The sequence below is a fragment of the Dendropsophus ebraccatus genome, chromosome 9 (assembly GCF_027789765.1).
Source record: "Dendropsophus ebraccatus isolate aDenEbr1 chromosome 9, aDenEbr1.pat, whole genome shotgun sequence".
NCBI lineage: Eukaryota > Metazoa > Chordata > Amphibia > Anura > Hylidae > Dendropsophus > Dendropsophus ebraccatus.
Window position 1 is genome coordinate 117,571,423 of NC_091462.1, and position 21,972 is coordinate 117,593,394.

General features: G+C 48.0%; 1 protein-coding gene across 3 annotated transcripts in view; it reads right to left on the minus strand.

Moving 5' to 3' along the window:
• The window catches only part of LOC138801654 (uncharacterized), an 82,258-nt gene that overhangs the window by 27,199 nt on the left and 33,087 nt on the right, over positions 1 to 21,972 (minus strand). For all 3 annotated transcript variants that reach the window (XM_069984697.1, XM_069984696.1, XM_069984698.1), the window contains exons 7-9: positions 21,269 to 21,478; positions 13,102 to 13,998; positions 5,588 to 5,698 (exon numbers count right to left, since the gene is read on the minus strand). In XM_069984697.1, the coding sequence (XP_069840798.1) occupies positions 5,588 to 5,698; positions 13,102 to 13,998; positions 21,269 to 21,478 (1,218 nt within the window). The remainder of the gene's footprint in view (positions 1 to 5,587; positions 5,699 to 13,101; positions 13,999 to 21,268; positions 21,479 to 21,972) is intronic.

Genomic DNA, 21,972 nt, shown 5'->3' on the forward strand with positions numbered 1-21,972 from the left:
TTTCTCTAATGCTGCTTGCATGTGATCTGCAGCCCTCAGAGCTGGTTTAATGGCCTTGTACAAAACATAACAAATAACACACACAAAAAACTTTGTATGCTGCTTCACTACGCAGCATTAATTAACCTCTTTTCAGCTCTCTCAGCACTGTATCTAGCAATGAGCTGGACTGTTCTCCTCGTCCATCTCCACTTATATGGCATTATACACTATTTGAGGTTAGGCTGCCCACCTCCACAAAGGCATTGGTCTTACAATCAGGTCAGGGGCACTTTAAATCAAAGTAACTACTTCAACAGCTGACCAAGGGGAAGATTCCTGCAGAACAAAGGGTCTATACGCCACCATTGGAGATAGGTTGGCTTTTTGCAGGATCTGGGGTTTGTATACAGATATAAACTGGGTACAATGGTGTAACATAATGATGTGGCTTGGGTCTGCCACACACACTACAATATTCTGTCTTATCTAGATATTGCTGGTAACCGGCACATGTCCACCCAGCAGGACCTGTGCTTCCCACCCATTATCCTAAATGTTTTCCTTCTGTCTGACCCTCTGGCTCTCATCTATCTACTCCACACCTTCCCCTCTTAGAACTCTAATCCTTGATTCCCCCTTAGGGATAGTACTTACATTGACCCTAAGGTTCCTGGAAATTCCAAGGACCCATTTGCCCTGCATGTTATATGTAGGTCTGGTTACCTACCCACAAGGCAAAAATAAGTGTGCACAGGAGTGTGAGGAGTTTCCCAGGTGTTGGTCAGAGAGCCAGAGGTTGGTGGGGCTAAGGCATGTATCTGCCTTCATATCAAACCTCCTAAAGATCTGTTCTAGATCTTGCACTGCATCTTCTCATGCCCGTCGCTAACTATCTCTTAGCTATTCAATTTCCCATAGCCCTCCCATAAAGATGATGAGTTCCTGTTTTTTTTTAGTGAACATCTGTCCCATTCTCGCACCCAGCCCTAGGTAGCTTATTGGGGATTGTCCAGACCTATCTAGGTCTTATAGTAGGCTCCTGCTTGCGGCGGGATGCCTTCCCTCTTTGCCATCCTCCTAAGCGGCGAGAATAATCCACAGGTCTATTGATCCATGGCGCCTACATCTTGTACCGAATCGACAGGGCACAAGCAAGGAGTGGAATTAATACAAGTACTATTTCCACTGGTCACCGAACAGATTGTTTTCACTTCCGGAACCCATTCATACAGAGAGTCTATGCGCCTACTGTCCGTGACCTTGCAGCTGCTCTCGATATTATGCTGTATTACAAGGGTTAAGCATTAATCACAGCCTCCCCGTAAGGACGCAGAAGTGATCATGTTCGGCAATCCCTTTCCTTAATTCAGCATGAATACAGCAACAGCTTATCTCAATCACACCACAGTTTGCGACGGCAATGCAGCACTTTAACCTTGTCCTATCCTGGGTTACAGAGTTCTTTGTCTAACAAATAGACTCAGCATTACAAACATATAGAGAACGCAAGTGACGGGAATCTCATTAGATCCGTTCCCCTGAGGCGCAGATAGTACGTAAGAAAGGAAAGTCTTTCTTACCTGGCCAGTTATATCTGCGCGTCCGATGACGGATAAATCACCACATCCCGTCTGTCTGCGTTCTGGTTGCAAGCGGCTGAGTCCCGGTTCGGACGCCAAAATGTTAAGACTAAATTTAGATGTTGACCTCTCTCTATGGAGAGAAGCCGAAAACCCAGGTAAAGGATGGTTTTTAAATTATATCTAGAGTTGGAATCCTGCAGTATTACCAGCTCGTTACTTATACGTCATGGACACAGATAAGACAATGTATCATGATTATAAGCCTGGAGAAAATGGCCCAAGTTTATTATGGTCATCACATTTTATAGACAGATAAAATATAGGGTGGTAACAAATGCTAATAAGACATAGATGAGGCGGTGCTAGTGATTTAGATATTCAGTCATGCGCAATTGCATCTATATTAGTATTCATTATTATTATTCAAAAAGGTTAAAACAATACATTCTCTGCAATGATACTTTTTCATGAATCTAAGAGCACAATGTAGTTGTTTTCCATAAATTGTTTATAGATAGGAGTCTCTGGGTCCTTGGGGATTGTGTCTACAAATGATAACTTTCCAGGAGTTAATCTCAGTGACGTGCTTCCAGCATTCCTCTTCTTCATCCAGAACATCTCTCTGTCACCCTCTGATCATCTCCAGTCTCTTAAGAGGGCAATATATATATGTGTAGTCATATAGGTACGGTGCAGGTAGGTAAAATCACATCGCTGGCCTTATCAAGTGTACAGTTGGTGAAGGTCCTGTATACCCGTACTATATAGTTCGGGGGTCCTGTATACCTGTAGTATATAGTTGGTGCTGTATACCTGTAATGTATAGTTGGTCGAGGTCGTGTATACTTGTAGTATATAGTTCAGGGGTCCTGTATTCCTGTAGTGCATAGTTTGAGGGTCCTGTATAACTGTAGTATAGAGTTGGTGGGGGTCCTGTATACCTGTAGTGCATAGTTTGAGGGTCCTGTATAACTGTAGTATAGAGTTGGTGGAGGTCCTGTACACCTGTAGTGTATAGTTTTGAGGTCCTGTATACCTGTAGTGTATAGTTTTGGGTCCTATATACCTGTAGTTTATAGTTGGTGGAGTTCCAGTATACCTGTAGTGTATAGTTTTCGGGTCCTGTATACCTGTAGTGTATAGTTTGGGGTCCTATATACCTGTAGTATATAGTTGGTGGAGGTACTGTATACCTGAAGTATATAGTTGGTGGAGGTCCTGTATACCTGTAGTGTATAGTTTGGGGGTCCTGTATACCTGTAGTGTAAAGTTTGGGGTCCTGTATACCTGTAGTATATAGTTGGTGGAGGTCCCGTGCACCTGTAGTGTATAGTTTTGGGGTCCTGTATACCTGTAGTGTCCTGTATACCTGCAGGGTCGTATTTACCATTAGGCACCCATGGTCAGGTGCGTAGGGTAGCAGCTTGCAGAGGGGCAGTACCCTCCCGTTCAGACTTGCCAGAAAATCTGGTGTCTTTTCGAGTGGGGTATGGCGGTATTGGTCAGGTCTGGTATGGCGGTGTTATCCAGTCACAGTATGGCGGTATTGGTCAGGTCTGGTATGACATTGTTATCCAGTCACAGTATGACGGTATTGAACAGGTATGGTATGGCGGTGTTATCCAGTCACTGTATGGCAGTATTGGTCAGGTCTGGTATGACAGTGTTATCCAGCACAGTATGGCGGTATTGGTCAGGTCTGGTATGACAGTGTTATCCAGTCACAGTAAAGCTGGGTTCACACTACGTATATTTCAGTCAGTATTGCAACCAAAACCAGGAGTGGATTAAAAACAGAGAAAGGATCTGTCCACACAATGGTGAAATGGAGTGGATGGCCGCCATATAATGGCAAATATTTGCTGTTATTTTAGAACAACGGCTGTTATATTGAAATAATGGCCGTTATTTACTGTTATATGGCGGCCATCCACTCAGTTTCATCATTGTGTGAACAGAGCCTTTCTGTGTTTTTAATCCACTCCTGGTTTTGGTTGCAATACTGACTGAAATATATGTAGTGTGAACCCAGCCTAAGGTGGTATTGGTCAGGCCTGGTGTGGCGGTGTTAAATGTGATGTCTGGAGCTATTACCTACCAATCCTGATGCTAATTGGTGAGTGAGGATGGGGCGTCCTCAGGTTTAGTGCTTAGGGCAGCAGCAGCTGGTAATACTGTCCTGTATACATGTACTGTATAGATGAAGTAGGGGGTCCTGTATACATGTTCTGTATAGATGGAGTAGGGGGTCCTGTATATACATGTACTGTATAGATGGAGTAGGGGGTCCTGTATACATGTTCTGTATAGATGGAGTAGGGGGTCCTGTATACATGTTCTGTATAGATGGAGTAGGGGGTCCTGTATACATGTTCTGTATAGATGGAGTAGGGGGTCCTGTATATACATGTACTGTATAGATAGAGTAGGGGGTCCTGTATATACATGTACTGTATAGATAGAGTAGGGGGTCCTGTATATACATGTACTGTATAGATGGAGTAGGGGGTCCTGTATACATGTTCTGTATAGATGGAGTAGGGGGTCCTGTATACATGTTCTGTATAGATGGAGTAGGGGGTCCTGTATATACATGTACTGTATAGATGGAGTAAGGGGCCCTGTATATACATGTACTGTATAGATTGAGTAGGGGGTCCTGTATATACATTTACTGTATAGATGGAGTAAGGGGCCCTGTATACATGTACTGTATAGATGGAGTAGGGGGTCCTGTATACATGTACTGTATAGATGGAGTAGGGGGTCCTGTATAGATGGAGTAGGGGGCCCTGTATACATGTACTGTATAGATGGAGTAGGGGGTCCTGTATAGATGGAGTAGGGGGCCCTGTATACATGTACTGTATAGATGGAGTAGGGGGTCCTGTATACATATACTATATAGATGGAGTAAGGGGCCCTGTATACATGTACTGTATAGATGGAGTAGGGGGTCCTGTAGTGCACTGTATATACATGTACTGTATAGATGGAGTAGGGGGTCCTGTATACATGTACTGTATATATGGAGTAGGGGGCCCTGTATACATGTACCGTATATATGGAGTAGAGGGCCCTGTATACCTGTAGTGCCCTGTATATACATGTACTGTATAGATGGAGTAGGGGGTCCTGTATACATGTCCTGTATAGATGCAGTAGGGGGTCCTGTATACATGTACTGTATAGATTGAGTAGGGGGTCCTGTATAGATTGAGTAGGGGGTCCTGTATACATGTACTGTATAGATGGAGTAGGGGGTCCTGTATATACATGTACTGTATAGATGGAGTAGGGGGTCTACCAGTTATTACTGTGGATGTTGTGAGGCAGCTTCCCTAGCAACCATTGCTCCCTGTGAAAATTAAGCTGTAATCCTATTGGTTGCTAAGGCTCCAACTGCCGTTTTCTCTGGGCAGCTGCAGCTAATTATGTCACCTGTGTGCATTGTGGAGATTTTCCAATTCATCTCTATGGGCAGGGGCGGATTAACTCTACCATAGGCCCCGGGCTGTTCACCAGGCCTGGGCCCCCCCACCCCACTGTAACTATGGCAGCACTAGCCTGGTGTTCATAGTACAGGATAGATAATGTCATGATGTCCTGATTTGTGCAAAATTGCCATAAAAAACTGATTTTTTTGCAAATCATGGCGGAAGTGTAGTCAGGAGACAGTACACCACTGAAAGTATAAGTCTTTTTGGGTGGTCATGGGCCCCCCAGGAGCTCAGGGCCCCAGGCTGCCGCCCGAAACGCCCCTATTATAATCCACTACTGTGTATGGGGCGCCGCTCTTCCCCCTCCCCCTCCCCTCCTTTACATCTGGCAGGGACGGGAACTTCTCTAAAACCTTCCCAATGTATCTGTGTGCCAAATTTGGGGTCAAATGGTTCAGGCGTTTGAAAGTCTATACGGGACAGACAGACAGACTTTCATTTTTATTATATATATATATATATATATATAGTATCCTGAGCTGTTAATCTCTTATTAGTTACAGGTATAGGAGGAGATCTCACCCTGGATGTTGCTGTTGAATGTCTCCCAGACTCTTCCTATCATTCCTTGTGTTGTTCCGGTTTTCTCCTGTTCCTCAGACGCCCCCCGGGATCTTCCATCACCTCCACCTGCTGTATATTATAGAGGGTTTATATTACACTATAGTTCTGTACAGTTTATACACCTGGGATACAGAATACAGTCACCTATAGAAGCCGCCATCACCCAACTACTTGTTCAGGATGAAGGAGAAGACATGACGTCACCTGATGGAGAGCGGAACATGTCATAGGAGGATATGGCTGTGTTGACCCGGGGGCTGCCAGGAGTGTTAGCTGGGCAGGTGGTCTGTACCGTTGCGGCACTGGTCACGGTGGCCGGGAGGGGTATGTGCCACCACTGGATGTTCAAATACAGAGTCCAGCAAGTAACTTGGCCAGTAAAACGTTTACTGTAGAAACCATCATAAAGGCGCAGTACAATCATCAGTCTTTCTTCCAATAAAGGTGCAGTTTCTCACTGGTGGATATAGATAAATCACAGCCTATTACTGAAGGATATAGAGAAATCACAGCCTCATGGTGGTGGATATAGAGAAATCGCAGCTTCTCACTGGCGGATATAGATAAATCACAGCCTATCACTGGCGGATATAGAGAAATCACAGCCTATCACTGGCGGATATAGAGAAATCACAGCCTATCACTGGCGGATATAGAGAAATCACAGCCTCTTACTGGTGGATATAGAGAAATCACAGCCTCTCGCTGGTGGATATAGATAAATCACAGCCTATCACTGAAGGATATAGAGAAATCACAGCCTATCACTGGCGGATATAGATAAATCACAGCCTATCACTGGCGGATATAGATAAATCACAGCTTCTCACTGGCGGATATAGATAAATCACAGCCTCTCACTGGTGGATATAGAGAAATCGCAGCTTCTCACTGGCAGATATAGAGAAATCACAGCCTCTCACTGGCAGATATAGAGAAATCACAGCTTCTCACTGGCGGATATAGATAAATCACAGCCTCTCACTGGAGGATATAGATAAATCAAAGCTTCCCACTGGCGGATTGGACATACTGCCCTAGGTGACAGACCCCAACTGGACGGCAGTCCCTACGCTGCTAAGTGCAGGGCCAGTCGAGAAAAGTCAGCAGTCCAAGTAAAACCAGCCAGGTATGTATAAACCACAAATCAGAACCAAAATCAGTCAGAGAACAAGCCAGAGGTCAAATCCAAGATAGCAAAACAGTACAAAATCACAATACAAAAAGAATACCGATGAAACAGGCCAAGGTCAGAAACACTGTCAGGAGCGAGGTACAAAATCAGATAACAAGCTAAAGTCAGGTAACAAATGCAGAGGTCAGAACACAGAGTGATGTTGGTGTAGTGTGGCAAGGCAAAACTGTCACTGGCAGCTATGGAGCAGCAGCTGCTCGTTTAAATCCACCGCCCCTGATTTGCATGGAGCGCCTGGCAGCTCGTGATTGGCTCTGTCCTCCTGCATAGCTTCGCTCCTGCCCCCAACTGCTGATAGGCTGCTTATCTGCAGCATCAGCCGGCTGGGCGTGTATGGGAATGTAAGCCTGCCGCAGCGCTGCAGAGCAACCAGGTAAATACATGACACTGTGATTTATCTATATCCACCACTGAGAGGCTGTGATTTATCTATATCCACCAGTAAGAAGCTGTGATTTATCTATATCCACCAGTGAGAGGCTGTGATTTATCTATATCCACCAGTGAGAAGCTGTGATTTATCTATATCCACCACTGAGAGGCTGTGATTTATCCATATCCACCAGTGAGAAGCTGTGATTTATCTATATCCGCCAGTGAGAGGCTGTGATTTATCTATATCCACCACTGAGAGGCTGTGATTTATCCATATCCACCAGTGAGAAGCTGTGATTTATCTATATCCACCACTGAGAGGCTGTGATTTATCCATATCCACCAGTAAGAAGCTGTGATTTATCTATATCCACCAGTGATAGGCTGTGATTTATCTATATCCACCAGTGATAGGCTGTGATTTATCTATATCCACCAGTGAGAAGCTGTGATTTATCTATATCCACCACTGAGAGGCTGTGATTTATCCATATCCACCAGTGAGAAGCTGTGATTTATCTATATCCACCACTGAGAGGCTGTGATTTATCCATATCCACCAGTAAGAAGCTGTGATTTATCTATATCCACCAGTGATAGGCTGTGATTTATCTATATCCACCAGTGATAGGCTGTGATTTATCTATATCCACCAGTAAGAAGCTGTGATTTATCTATATCCACCAGTGATAGGCTGTGATTTATCTATATCCACCAGTGATAGGCTGTGATTTATCTATATCCACCAGTGATAGGCTGTGATTTATCCATATCCACCAGTGATAGGCTGTGATTTATCTATATCCACCAGTGATAGGCTGTGATTTATCTATATCCACCAGTGATAGGCTGGGATTTATCTATATCCACCAGTGATAGGCTGTGATTTATCTATATCCACCACTGAGAGGCTGTGATTTATCTATATCCACCAGTGATAGGCTGTGATTTATCTATATCCACCAGTGAGAAGCTGTGATTTATCTATATCCACCAGTGAGAAGCTGTGATTTATCCATATCCACCAGTGATAGGCTGGGATTTATCTATATCCACCAGTGAGAAGCTGTGATTTATCCATATCCACCAGTGATAGGCTGGGATTTATCTATATCCACCAGTGAGAAGCTGTGATTTATCCATATCCACCAGTGATAGGCTGGGATTTATCTATATCCACCAGTGAGAAGCTGTGATTTATCTATAGCCACCAGTGAGAGGCTGTGATTTATCTATATCCACCAGTGATAGGCTGTGATTTATCTATATCCACCAGCGAGAGGCTGTGATTTATCTATATCCTCCAGTGCTGCTGTAAAGCATGTCACTAAATGCTGTTAAAAGAGCTTGGTGGAGATGGCCGCCACCATAACAATGTACAAAAAGTGATATAAAAAAATACAGAGTCAGAAAATAGTCAGAAAATAGAAACAGATTAGAATAAAAGAACAAGTTTTAATATTTTACTCTAATCAGTAACAGAAAATGGAGGTGACACTGTCCCTTTAAACTGTCACTGTCGGTTCATTTTTATTTTGCAAAAATCAATAGTCCAGACGATGTAATTGGGTTTATTAGGCAAATCTGCCAGTATCTGCATTCAAAAAGCCTTTCCCAGGTCCCCCCTCCCCCCCTCCTCTCTCTCATTCACTGCTCATTATCAGAACATCTCCACTCTTTTACATTAGTCGGGCCCTGTGTAACCTATGGAGAGGGGAGGGGGAGGAGGGAGATTAGTCGGCAGCAGAGAGGAAAAAACAAAGGATTACACAGCAGGAACTGTGTGAAAGCTGCTATTCAGAGGTCAGAGAGGTCAGTGCTGACTGTCAGAGGAGAGAGCCTGGTGATGTAGCTGTAAATTAACTCTTTGTTGTCCTGTTTTGGTGCCTCATCTCTCTCCACCCCTCCCCTCTTAATAGACAATCGTGAAGACAGGGGGAGAGCTTCAAACTGCTTTTTCATGAAAAAATGCATTTTTTCATCTAATAAACCCAATTACAAAGTTTCTTAAAATCGCCTGTACTATTGATTTCTGGAAAAAAAAATAAAAAATTAAATGACAGTGACACTTTAAGTCTATGTTCACACACAATACGTATGATGGAGCAGTCTTTGTCCAAAATGCTTTTTACTTTTATTGTGTTCTGTATAAAAACTTAGCCTTCAATAAACTCGGATTTACAGGTGAAAAAACAGTTTTTTGGTTTTTTTTACAAAAGCGGGGGGTAAATAATGAGCATGTCCAATATTGTCAATGATCATAATCCATTAGTGCCAATGTTCTATACGGTGTGCGCACTGCCGGACAATGTCCTATTGACTTCAAAGGAGCGCAGACTTCCGCAGAAGTTTCATTTTTTTTAAACCTCTACCTGGAGTTCCCCTAAATAACGGCCGCTGTGCAACATGGGGCGTTATTAATTGACATGACAATTGTTGTTTGGTATGCTGTGTGCTGTGAGAATGGTTCTCAATGCAATGCCGCCCAGGCTGAAAAGAACGGCTGCTGTTTTCTGTTGTTTATGTTGAAAATATGGCCGTATTTTACCTTTAATTTTACGGTGTGTGAACATAGTCTAAATGTCAAAGACTACAGACATACCAGGGCTCCAGATGGCGACTAAAATGGTCGCCAATGCGACTGACATTTTGCAAATGGCGCTCAGATTTATTAATCTGGGCGCCATTTGCGACTGGCCCCGGCGGCGGCGCGCTGTCTCTTTAAGTATCCCCGGCTGATGCGCGGCTGATGCGCGGCTGCCGGGGGTGTCCCATCCTATACCCGGCAGAGCGGCGCATCAGTGAGCTGCCTGGGGCCCTGACTTCCGGCACAGGAAGCGCACGTCAGAGACGCTTCCTGTGTCAGAAGTCACAGCCCCGGCGTACAGGGAGCTCACTGACGCGACGCGCTGCCGGGGATAGGACGGGACACCCCCGGCAGCCGCGCATCAGCCGGGGACAGCGCCTGAAGAAGAAGAGGATCGCCGGGGGAGCGGGTTGTGAGGTGAGTTTGTGTGTTTATTTTTTTTTAAATACTGCTTAGCATAGAGGAAAGGGGGGGGGGGGCATCTATAATGGGGGGAAGAGAAGGGGGGCATCTATAATGGGGGGAGAGGGGGCCATCTATAAGGGGAGGGGGTATCTATAAGGGGGGAAGGAGAAGAGGGGGCATCTATAATGGGGGGAGAGGGGGCCATCTATAAGGGGAGGGGGTATCTATAAGGGGTGGGAGAAGAGGGGGCATCTATAATGGGGGGAGAGGGGGTCATCTATAAGGGGAGGGGGTATCTATAAGGGGGGGAGAAGAGGGGGCATCTATAATGGGGGGGGGAGGGGGCATCTATAATTGGGGGGGGAGGGGGCATCTATAATGGGGGGGAGGGGGCATCTATAATGGGGGGGAGGGGGCATCTATAATGGGGGGAGGAGGGGGCATCTATAAGGGGAGGGGGTATCTATAAGGGGGGGAGAAGAGGGGGCATCTATAAGGGGGGGAGAAGAGGGGGCATCTATAATGGGGGGGAGGAGGGGGCATCTATAATGGGGGTAGAGGGGGGCCATCTATAAGGGGAGGGGGCATCTATAAGTGTAGGGCAAACTGGCTGCAGACACTGGGAGATAGATATATGCACAATTATTATTATCAGGGCCCCTCAGGTGTCTGTATTGTAGGGGGTCACTTGCATTAGTCACTAGGTGAGAGATATATCTATCTATATACACATCTTGTGGGGGGTCACTATGGCTGCAGTCATAAGTCCAGCTCAGTATGTATAGACTGTTGCAAGCTTTTAAAGGGAACCTGTCACCCCCGGTGACGGGGTGACAGGCTCCCAACCCCCCGTTAGAACCCCCTATACTCACCTCATCGCGCCGGGTCCCGCTTCTGGAGGTGGTCAGGTCACGGAGATCTCAGCCGCTGCAGCCCGGCGTGCACACTGAGAGATGAGTCCAACGCTCATAGAGAATGACGGAGCGCTGGACTCTCCTGTCATTCTCTATGGGTGTTGCACTCATCTCTCAGCGCACGCCGGGCTGCAGCGGCTGAGATCTCTGTGACCCGACCATCTTCAGAAGCGGGACCCGGCGCGATGAGGTGAGTATAGGGGGTTCTAACGGGGGGTTGGGAGCCTGTCACCCCGTCACGGGGGTCGACAGGTTCCCTTTAACTTCAAGTTCAGAAGAGTAAGCCTCATTAAAAGGCTAGCCAAGTGAGGCTGAAGTACTGAGTCAGACTGGATGTGGTTGTCAGACTGGATATGGTTGTCAGACTGGATGTGGTTGTCAAGTTGCAAGTTTCCATGTTGAACGTTTTCAAACTAAGAAAAGAAAGGATCTAAAGGAGGAGGAGGAGGCTGCCGTGGCCTCTGCACACAGTAAGTCCCATGTAACATAACATTAATTTTACATGGTTTAAAATGCTGGCGACCAAATATTCTATTTGGCGCCTAAATTTTTCAGGTTAGGAGCCAATGGCTCCTAGGTAAATTTTTTAGTCTGGAGCCCTGTATACAAACATAAAGTGGTCCTTTAGGCTAAATGCTGTAAGGGAAGAGTGCTTACAATGTGCTCCCTGTAGTTACAATAGTAGTTGGTTCCAGGACGACCATTTTATGGGTAACCCTTTCTTCCCCATTGCACGTTCTGGGCCTTAATGACTAAATCATCTCTTTTTGTTCTTCCATGATCGTCTCCCAAGTGGTATATCCTATTTTTCCGTCAACATAGCTACATGAGGGCTTGTTTTGTAATGCTGGGAGGGTTAATCACATGGAGTTCATCAGCAGAGTGACCTCCCGGCATTACAAAGAATGTTGCAGATAAAGCCTGCCAGGGACTCATTTACATCAGCTGTCTCAGATGGGAGGGGGGAGGAGGGGGAGACAGAGAGAAAAGCTCACACAGATTTTTGTGTCTTCAGCAGAAAGCAGCAGCTGAGAACTGGGGGAAGGAGACTGAATAAATAATAAATATGGAAGGAATTGTTATTCTCACCATGGGCATCAACATATCAAAAGTTTGAGTGGAATACCCCTTTAACTCTCTAGGGAGCTACTTTCACTAACCAAACACTATGAGGGGGATTTATCAATTTTATGCCCAGATTTTCTCTTTCTCCTTGGCATACATCTGCCTTGTCCTCCGCTCTAGTGTAGATATGGCAGGGGCAGGTCAGGCCTGTGTCTCTAAGTGAATCTGGCAGATGCCTATCTTTATAAATCCCCCCTTTTAGTCAGTGTCAGGCACTGGAGGCCGGACGGACTCTTCCCTGACAGCTCTCCTGCTTTATTTGTGGATCAAGCAGCCTGCTCCACCAATGAGGAAAGGGATCTACTCCCAAATCCGCCCACCAGAAGAGGGTGAAGGAGGGAGCACCCGCCACCTGACTTATGGCGGAGAAATCTGTTCATACTATCGCTCACTATCTACAAACCAAAAAGTTTAAGCAACCTGAATGAATTCTTTTTTACATTGATATTGCTGATACTAACTCAGTAAGACTCTGCAATTCCCACCAGGCGTACATAACCAGGGAGCAGAAACTCTCAGACACCATCCAACAGATCCAACATCAACAATCCCCAAACAAGAAGTCACTCGCACAAGATCCAGCAACAAGACTAGCCAAGGGGTAACTCCCGGAGTCTCCTGAGGAAGCCTCGAGAACGGCCACAGCCAAATTATCAAACACAGCAGGAAAACCATTGACTTCCAAAGTCTAAAACTGGGAAATACCCAACCTGGCGGCTACTGATGGGCAGAGATGGGGAAGAGGCTATAGCTTTTATATTGTGTACAAGGATTTCTACAAACTCCTCCATATAACACCAGGATGGGATTGTACTATGCACCCCTGCACCCCAAACATTACTTGTAGTGTAGGGAACAATAGAGATCTTACCCTGAGAGACATGAGCTGCGGCCTCTTTAGGAGCTGCGGCCTCTTTATCCCCTCTGGCCTCTATAGGAGCTGCGGGGTCTTTATTGCCTCCGGCCTCTATAGGAGCTGCGGGGTCTTTATCCCCTCCGTCCTCTTTAGGAGCTGCAGTATCTTTATTGCCTCCGGCCTCTTTAGGGGCTGCGGGGTCTTTATTGCCTCCGGCCTCTTTAGGAGCTGCGGCCTCTTTATCCCCTCCGGCCTCTTTAGGAGCTGCGGGGTCTTTATCCCCTCCGGCCTCTTTAGGAGCTGCGGGGTCTTTATTGCCTCCGGCCTCTATAGGAGCTGCGGGGTCTTTATCCCCTCCGTCCTCTTTAGGAGCTGCAGTATCTTTATTGCCTCCGGCCTCTATAGGAGCTGCGGGGTCTTTATTGCCTCCGGCCTCTTTAGGAGCTGCGGGGGCTTTATTGCCTCCGGCCTCTTTAGGAGCTGCGGGGTCTTTATTGCCTCCGGCCTCTATAGGAGCTGCGGGGTCTTTATTGCCTCCGGCCTCTTTAGGAGCTGCGGGGTCTTTATTGCCTCCGGCCTCTATAGGAGCTGCGGGGTCTTTATCCCCTCCGTCCTCTTTAGGAGCTGCAGTATCTTTATTGCCTCCGGCCTCTATAGGAGCTGCGGGGTCTTTATCCCCTCCGTCCTCTTTAGGAGCTGCAGTATCTTTATTGCCTCCGGCCTCTTTAGGAGCTGCGGGGTCTTTATTGCCTCCGGCCTCTTTAGGAGCTGCGGGGTCTTTATTGCCTCCGGCCTCTTTAGGAGCTGCGGGGTCTTTATTGCCTCCGGCCTCTATAGGAGCTGCGGGGTCTTTATTGCCTCCGGCCTCTTTAGGAGCTGCGGCCTCTGATTTCTCAGCTTTTCGGGCTCCAGCTGAAATAAAAGAGACAAGTTATTAGAACGCTCTCTATAATCTATTATTATAGAATGGAGATAACAAAAAAAAAAAAACAGATTCTATATAAACCATCAGTAACTAATGTACAGCTGATCTCCTGCGCTGTCAGTATACATAAGACTATGACCAGGGGATAGATGACTGAGGAGAGAAGATGAAGAGACACCAAGAGAACGGAGATGTAATAGGGGAACATGTGACCTGGCTGATCCCTACAGAATAGGGAGAGAATGGAGTCTCTATGGGGTAACTGTGTCCTTTCTACAGTAAAGTGGACCCGTATCTTGAAAGATTTTACAGCTCATCCATAGTAATTATCATTCTCTATACAGGCCTATTGTCTGTCCCCATAGTAGTGATCATTCTCTATACAGCCCTATTGTCTGTCCCCATAGTAGTGATCATTCTCTGTATAGGCCTATTGTCCGTCCCCATAGTAGTGATCATTCTCTATACAGGCCTATTGTCTGTCCCCATAGTAATTATCATTCTCTATACAGGCCTATTGTCCGTCCCCATAGTAGTGATCATTCTCTATACAGGCCTATTGTCCGTCCCCATAGTAGTGATCATTCTCTATACAGGCCTATTGTCTGTCCCCATAGTAGTGATCATTCTCTATATAGGCCTATTGTCCGTCCCCATAGTAGTGATCATTCTCTATACAGGCCTATTGTCCGTCCCCATAGTAGTGATCATTCTCTATACAGGCCTATTGTCCGTCCCCATAGTAGTGATCATTCTCTATACAGGCCTATTGTCTGTCCCCATAGTAGTGATCATTCTCTATACAGGCCTATTGTCTGTCCCCATAGTAATGATCATTCTCTATACAGGCCTATTGTCTGTCCCCATAGTAATGATCATTCTCTATACAGGCCTATTGTCTGTCCCCATAGTAGTGATCATTCTCTATACAGGCCTATTGTCCGTCCCCATAGTAGTGATCATTCTCTATACAGGCCTATTGTCTGTCCCCATAGTAATGATCATTCTCTATACAGGCCTATTGTCTGTCCCCCATACCAATGTTCATTCTCTATACAGGCCTATTGTCTGTCCCCATAGCGGTACCCTCTGAGATCATATATGTAAGGGAACTATTGTGACTGGTTTATATTGAGTATTTTACAGATTTATTTCACTTTTAATAGTCTTATGTTATGTCATTAGAGATTAGTCAACCGAAATTCCCGATTTGAGATGCATTCTGAACTTTCGGGAACCAATCAAATTTTTTAAAAGTTCGTCCCAAAGTACATTTAAAATAGCAGCCGAACATAATACATTACAGCAAAAGCATATTTGCAAGGGGTTATTCTTTATCCTTTGCAGCCATGAAGAGGGTGAAGAGGAGGCGTTGCAGGCCTAGGGCACAGATACTCTAGGCTACGCCAGTTTGACACAGGGCTGCAGGTGTCAGGAATCGAGCCACGCACCCGTTTCCTGCCTCTGCCGAGGCGCACGGCTCAGCTGGGAGAAGTGTCGACGGCGTCCTTCACAACAGGCCGAACTGGTTGCTAGGGGCGCGCCAATGGCGTCCCTAGCAGCCGCCCTGCACTTCCAGGTCTTAGGCCGCACTCAGAGACCTCACAATCACTACATTTCTGCCTATGAGCGGGACTGGTTGCTGGGGGCCCGCCGATAGTGTCCCCAGCAACCAGCCTGCTATGTTTACCTTTTCTTTTGTATGTAGCCACGGCTTCACCACCCTCGGTCGATCGGCATCAGGTGTACCCTTGATGGTGACTGACAGCTGACCTAGCCAGTTAGCTGTCAGCACCTAGGTTCTTGTTCACTATAAATCCCAGCCCCTGGTCTTATCCCATTGCCTGTGATAGCGCCTTGTGCCTTGACCTAGCGTTCTCCTGATTGTTTGTTATTGTGATTTTGACCTTTTGGATTTTGTACCCCGACTTTGCTTCCTGAATTCTGACTTTGTACCTTTGCTGCCCGTGTGTTGCTGACCTCGTATCCTGACCATTCTTTATTGTGTTTGTTTGTCGACCTGTTGTCCGCAGTAACCTTTAGTACTGTTGTGGCAAGTTGGTAGGGACAGCTGGGGCGGGTTCAGTCTAGGGCTGCACTCGTCTATGTGTCTTTCCAGTACCCTACCTGACAGCAAGTTTAAGGGTAGCTTCACACGTACCGACTCGCAGTGTTACTAACGCTGCGAGTCGGCTAGGTCCTGGCAGATCACTTTCACTACATACACACAGCGGTCTGAACGACCGCTGCGTATATGTAATTCTGCCGGCCGCTTAACCCTGGCGGGCAGGCTCCTTTCTCCTTATGTAATTCCTGGCGGGCAGGCTCTTCTCTCCCTATGTAATACCTGGCGGGCAGGCTCCTCTCTCCCTATGTAATACCTGGCGGGCAGGCTCCTCTCTCCCTATGTAATACCTGGCGGGCAGGCTCTTCTCTCCCTATGTAAGCCCTGGTGGGCAGGCTCCTCTCTCCCTATGTAATACCTGGCGGGCAGGCTCCTCTCTCCCTATGTAATACCTGGGGGGCAGGCTCCTCTCTCCCTATGTAATACCTGGCGGGCAGGCTCTTCTCTCCCTATGTAAGCCCTGGCGGGCAGGCTCCTCTCTCCCTATGTAATACCTGGCGGGCAGGCTCCTCTCTCCCTATGTAATACCTGGCGTGCAGGCTCCTCTCTCCCTATGTAATACCTGGCGGGCAGGCTCCTCTCTCCCTATGTAATCCCTGGCAGGCAGGCTCTTCTCTCCCTATGTAAGCCCTGGCGGGCAGGCTCCTCTCTCCCTATGTAATACCTGGCGGGCAGGCTCCTCTCTCCCTATGTAATACCTGGCGGGCAGGCTCCTCTCTCCCTATGTAATACCTGGGGGGCAGGCTCCTCTCTCCCTATGTAATACCTGGCGGGCAGGCTCTTCTCTCCCTATGTAAGCCCTGGTGGGCAGGCTCCTCTCTCCCTATGTAATACCTGGCGGGCAGGCTCCTCTTTCCCTATGTAATACCTGGCGGGCAGGCTCCTCTCTCCCTATGTAATACCTGGCGGGCAGGCTCCTCTCTCCCTATGTAATCCCTGGCAGGCAGGCTCTTCTCTCCCTATGTAAGCCCTGGTGGGCAGGCTCCTCTCTCCCTATGTAATACCTGGCGGGCAGGCTCCTCTCTCCCTATGTAATGCCTGGCGGGCAGGCTCCTCTTTCCCTATGTAATACCTGGCGGGCAGGCTCCTCTCTCCCTATGTAATACCTGGCGGGCAGGCTCCTCTCTCCCTATGTAATACCTGGCGGGCAGGGTCCTCTCTCCCTATGTAATACCTGGCGGGCAGGCTCCTCTCTCCCTATGTAAAACCTGGCGGGCTGGCTCCTCTCTCCCTATGTAATACCTGGCGGGCAGGCTCTTCTCTCCCTATGTAATACCTGGCGGGCAGGCTCCTCTCTCCCTATGTAATACCTGGGGGGCAGGCTCCTCTCTCCCTATGTAATACCTGGCGGGCAGGCTCCTCTCTCCCTATGTAAGCCCTGGTGGGCAGGCTCCTCTCTCCCTATGTAATACCTGGCGGGCAGGCTCCTCTCTTCCTATGTAATGCCTGGCGGGCAGGCTCCTCTTTCCCTATGTAATACCTGGCAGGCAGGCTCCTCTCTCCCTATGTAATACCTGGCGGGCAGGATCCTCTCTCCCTATGTAATACCTGGTGGGCAGGCTCCTCTCTCCCTATGTAATGCCTGGCGGGCAGGCTCCTCTCTCCCTATGTAATACCTGGCGGGCAGGCTCCTCTCTCCCTATGTAATACCTGGCGGGCAGGCTCCTCTCTCCCTATGTAATACCTGGCGGGCAGGCTCCTCTCTCCCTATGTAAGCCCTGGCGGGCAGGCTCCTCCCTCCCTATGTGAGCCCTGGCGGGCAGGGTCCTCTCTCCCTATGTAATACCTGGCGGGCAGGCTCCTTTCTCCCTTTGTAATACCTGGCGGGCAGGCTACTCTCTCCCTATGTAAGCCCTGGCGGGCAGGCTCCTCCCTCCCTATGTAACCCCTTGCAGGCAGGTTCCTCTCTCCCTATGTAATACCTGGCGGGAAGGCTCCTCTCTCCCTATGTAGGTCCTCAGGGGCAGGGTCCTCTCTCCCTATGTAAGCCTTGGCGGGCAGGCTCCACTCTCTATGTAAGCCCTCGTGGGCAGGGTCCTCTCTCCCTATGTAAGCCCTCGTGGGCAGGGTCCTCTCTCCCTATGTAAGCCCTGGCGGGCAGGTTCCTCTCTCCCTATGTAAGGCCTGGCGGGCAGGCTCCACTCTCCCTATGTAAGCCCTGGCGGGCAGGGTCCTCTCTCCCTATGTGAGGCCTGGCGGGCAGGGTCCTCTCTCCCTATGTAAGGCCTGGCGGGCAGGGTTCTCTCTCCCTATGTAATCCCTGGCGGGCAGGCTCCTCTCTCCCTATGTAAGCCCTAGCGGGCAGGCTCCTCTCTCCCTATGTAAGCCCTGGCGGGCATGGTCCTCTCTCCCTATGTAATCCCTGGCGGGCAGGCTCCTCTCTCCCTATGTAAAACCTGGCGGGCTGGCTCCTCTCTCCCTATGTAATACCTGGCGGGCAGGCTCTTCTCTCCCTATGTAATACCTGGCGGGCAGGCTCCTCTCTCCCTATGTAATACCTGGGGGGCAGGCTCCTCTCTCCCTATGTAATCCCTGGCGGGCAGGCTCCTCTCTCCCTATGTAATACCCGGCGGGCAGGCTCCTCTCTCCCTATGTAATCCTTGGCGGGCAGGCTCCTCTCTCCCTATGTAATCTCTGGCGGGCATGGTCCTCTCTCCCTATGTAATCCCTGGCGGGCAGGCTCCTCTCTCCCTATATAATACCTGGCGGGCAGGCTCCTCTCTCCCTATGTAAGCTCTGGCGGGCAGGCTCCTCTCTCCCTATGTAAGCCCTGGCGGGCAGGCTCCTCTCCCTATGTAAGCCCTGGCGGGCAGGCTCCTCTCTCCCTATGTAATGCCTGGCGGGCAGGCTCCTCTCTCCCTATGTAATACCTGGTGGGCAGGCTCCTCTCTCCCTATGTAATACCTGGCGGGCAGGCTCCTCTCTCCCTATGTAATACCTGGCGGGCAGGCTCCTCTCTCCCTATGTAATACCTGGCGGGCAGGCTCCTCTCTCCCTATGTAATGCCTGGCGGGCAGGCTCCTCTCTCCCTATATAAGCCCTGGCGGGCAGGCTCCTCTCTCCCTATGTAATGCCTGGCGGGCAGGCTCCTCTCTCCCTATGTACCAGTCTGCCATTTACCTTATTCATGTAACATGCTTTGATTTTGTAATGATCTGTGTTGTTACTCCCTATCCCTTGTATAACGCTCTGGAATCAAGGATGGGCTATAAAACTAAATAATAATAACTCTGTCCTGTTGGATTATCGATCTTCTCAATCAGTCTGCTTTCAGGCAAATTCTATGGGAAGATTGCTGATAATACTGATCAATGCAATGTAATGGCATAGCATTGATCAGTGTAAGCAATCCTGGAAAAGACACAAACACATAGGCCCCAATACAGACAGTCCGGGGTTGCCAATGGCAACAATATACCTCCAGACGCCTGACAATATATACCGGACTGTGACGTTACATATGTATTTATCTGTGTATCAGGTTTTGTCCTACAGATGTTCTGCAGCAGCTTCTATTAATGCTAGGCCCAGCTTATACACTCTCTCATTCCAACAACCTGGTGATTGACAGATCTGCCTATAAAGATGTTCTGCAGCAGATGATATGGTTTCTGGTCCAATAGTCGTGAATGGCACTTAGTCTTGACGCATGCGCAGTGCCCCGCTCTGTAACCACATGATCACAGCCATGTCATAGACATTTACAGGACATGCGCGGTCGGCAGGTTCACACGCTAGCGGCTGCCATGATGGGCCCACTATCTGTTCAGGTAATTCCGCATCTACTAGGTCATCCTGATTTCATCTGTATTGCATTACTGCTTAGTTATACTGTAGATATATAAGAACAACTTACCCGCTGTCCTGATGAAGTCCCCAGAGGGAGGCGATATGCGTCGGGTCCATTGATCTCCATACTATGATCTCCTGGTGGTTCGGCACACGATCTCCTTTAGTGGTCCCATTGTCACTTCCCAGTGGTGTGCTGTAGTTTGTAGTTGTTTCTTATTCATTGAGTACTGCGTACAGTAATATATCTATTCTCAAATTTAATCGGTTCTGGAGGGCGGTTCTAGAACCGGGCAGTATCTTCCCATAGGGAACAATGTAAATGTTTTCTATTGTTTTTATATTCCATGTGTGCATAGCGCCTGTCCACAGAGTGTAAGGACCAGCAGTACGTATCAGAGCATCTTGCACCACTGCTTACTGTAAAGGAGCAGGGATTCCTGTCATAATGAGGGGGATCCCCGTTCCTTTACAGTGTTCCCCGCAGCAGATCCTGCAGCTGACAGCTGGTGGTTTCCCCTGGCTATGGCTGCTTCTCCCTTCTGCGGGGAACAGCTTCTGTAGACTGCCCCAGCTGTTGGAACCCATTTCCAGGCTGCTGGCAGATAGGTGGCGGAAGCTGGGGCCGGCTGCAGGAGCTGTTCCCTGTGGTGGGGAGAAGCAGCCATGGCCGGGAAACCTCTGTCCGGCAGCTGCAGGAGCCGCTGTGGGGAGGGCGGCCGGCACCAGGAGAGGGTGCTGGTGGCCTGGAGAAGTGTCCAAGAACTGGGACAGGCTGAAGCTGATGAGAAGCCAGACCGGCGCAGGAAGTTCAAACAGGCCCCCCCTCCTGCCTCCATCTCTGCCTCCGCTGCGGGGAACCCCCATTTAGAGCGGGGATTCCCAACATTATGACGGGAGTACCCGCTCCTGTAAGCTCAATAACTGTCCGACTAGCTGACAGTTATCTCCCCTGATTTTGTTCGGTTACCGAAGTGTTTGAATACCGAGGTGTTGGGAACCGAGGTATTACTGCATATATTGTTGAGGCAAATCCCTTGAGAAAACAAATATTATCTACGCATACTCACCTGAGTTTGTAAATGCTTTGATTCATATTGGTGAAGTTGATTCACAGAAAAGATATAACATATATTCCCCGGTCACTGGTTGTCCTTCCTTACAGCACTTTTGGTAGATACTAACCACTATAGACCAGGGATGCCCCGAATAAAGCGGCCATTAACCCCCTCCCCCCCTCCACACACACACACCTTATTTCCTTCACCTGACGGTTCTGCTATGGCTGGTGGGTATATAGCATTATATACACTGTAATCCCCCACACCAGCTGATGATCTCACCAGTTTTCTCTCTTATGATGTCTCTCAGCATCTGCAGTTTCCTCTCCAGTTCTCCTCTGTCCACCATGAGACGACTCTTCTCCTTTGGGCTGATGAGGAAGAGATCCTTGGCCTTCTCCATGATACTCGGCTGATGCTCCAGGATTCGGGTTTTGTGGTCATCACTACTGTCCTCCAGATCATCTATCACCACAATGACCTTCTCCTTCCCTGTACACAGAACAAACCCCGGGACACTGATCATCATCATCATCATCATCATCATCATCACCATCACACTGGATGTATTACTAATCATACAACACCATCACACTGGATATATTACTAATCATACATCACCCATCACCATCACACTGGATATATTACTAATCATACATCACACCTCACCCATCACCATCACACTGGATATATTACTAATCATACATCACCCATCACACTGGATATATTACTAATCATACATCACCCCTCACCTATCATCATCATCACACTGGATATATTACTAATCATACATCACACCTCACCCATCACCATCACACTGGATGTATTACTAATCATACATCACACATCACCTATCACCATCACACTGCATGTATTACTAATCATACATCACTCCTCAACCATCACCACCGCACTGGATGTATTACTAATCATACATCACCATCACACTGGATATATTACTAATCATACATCACCCATCACCATCA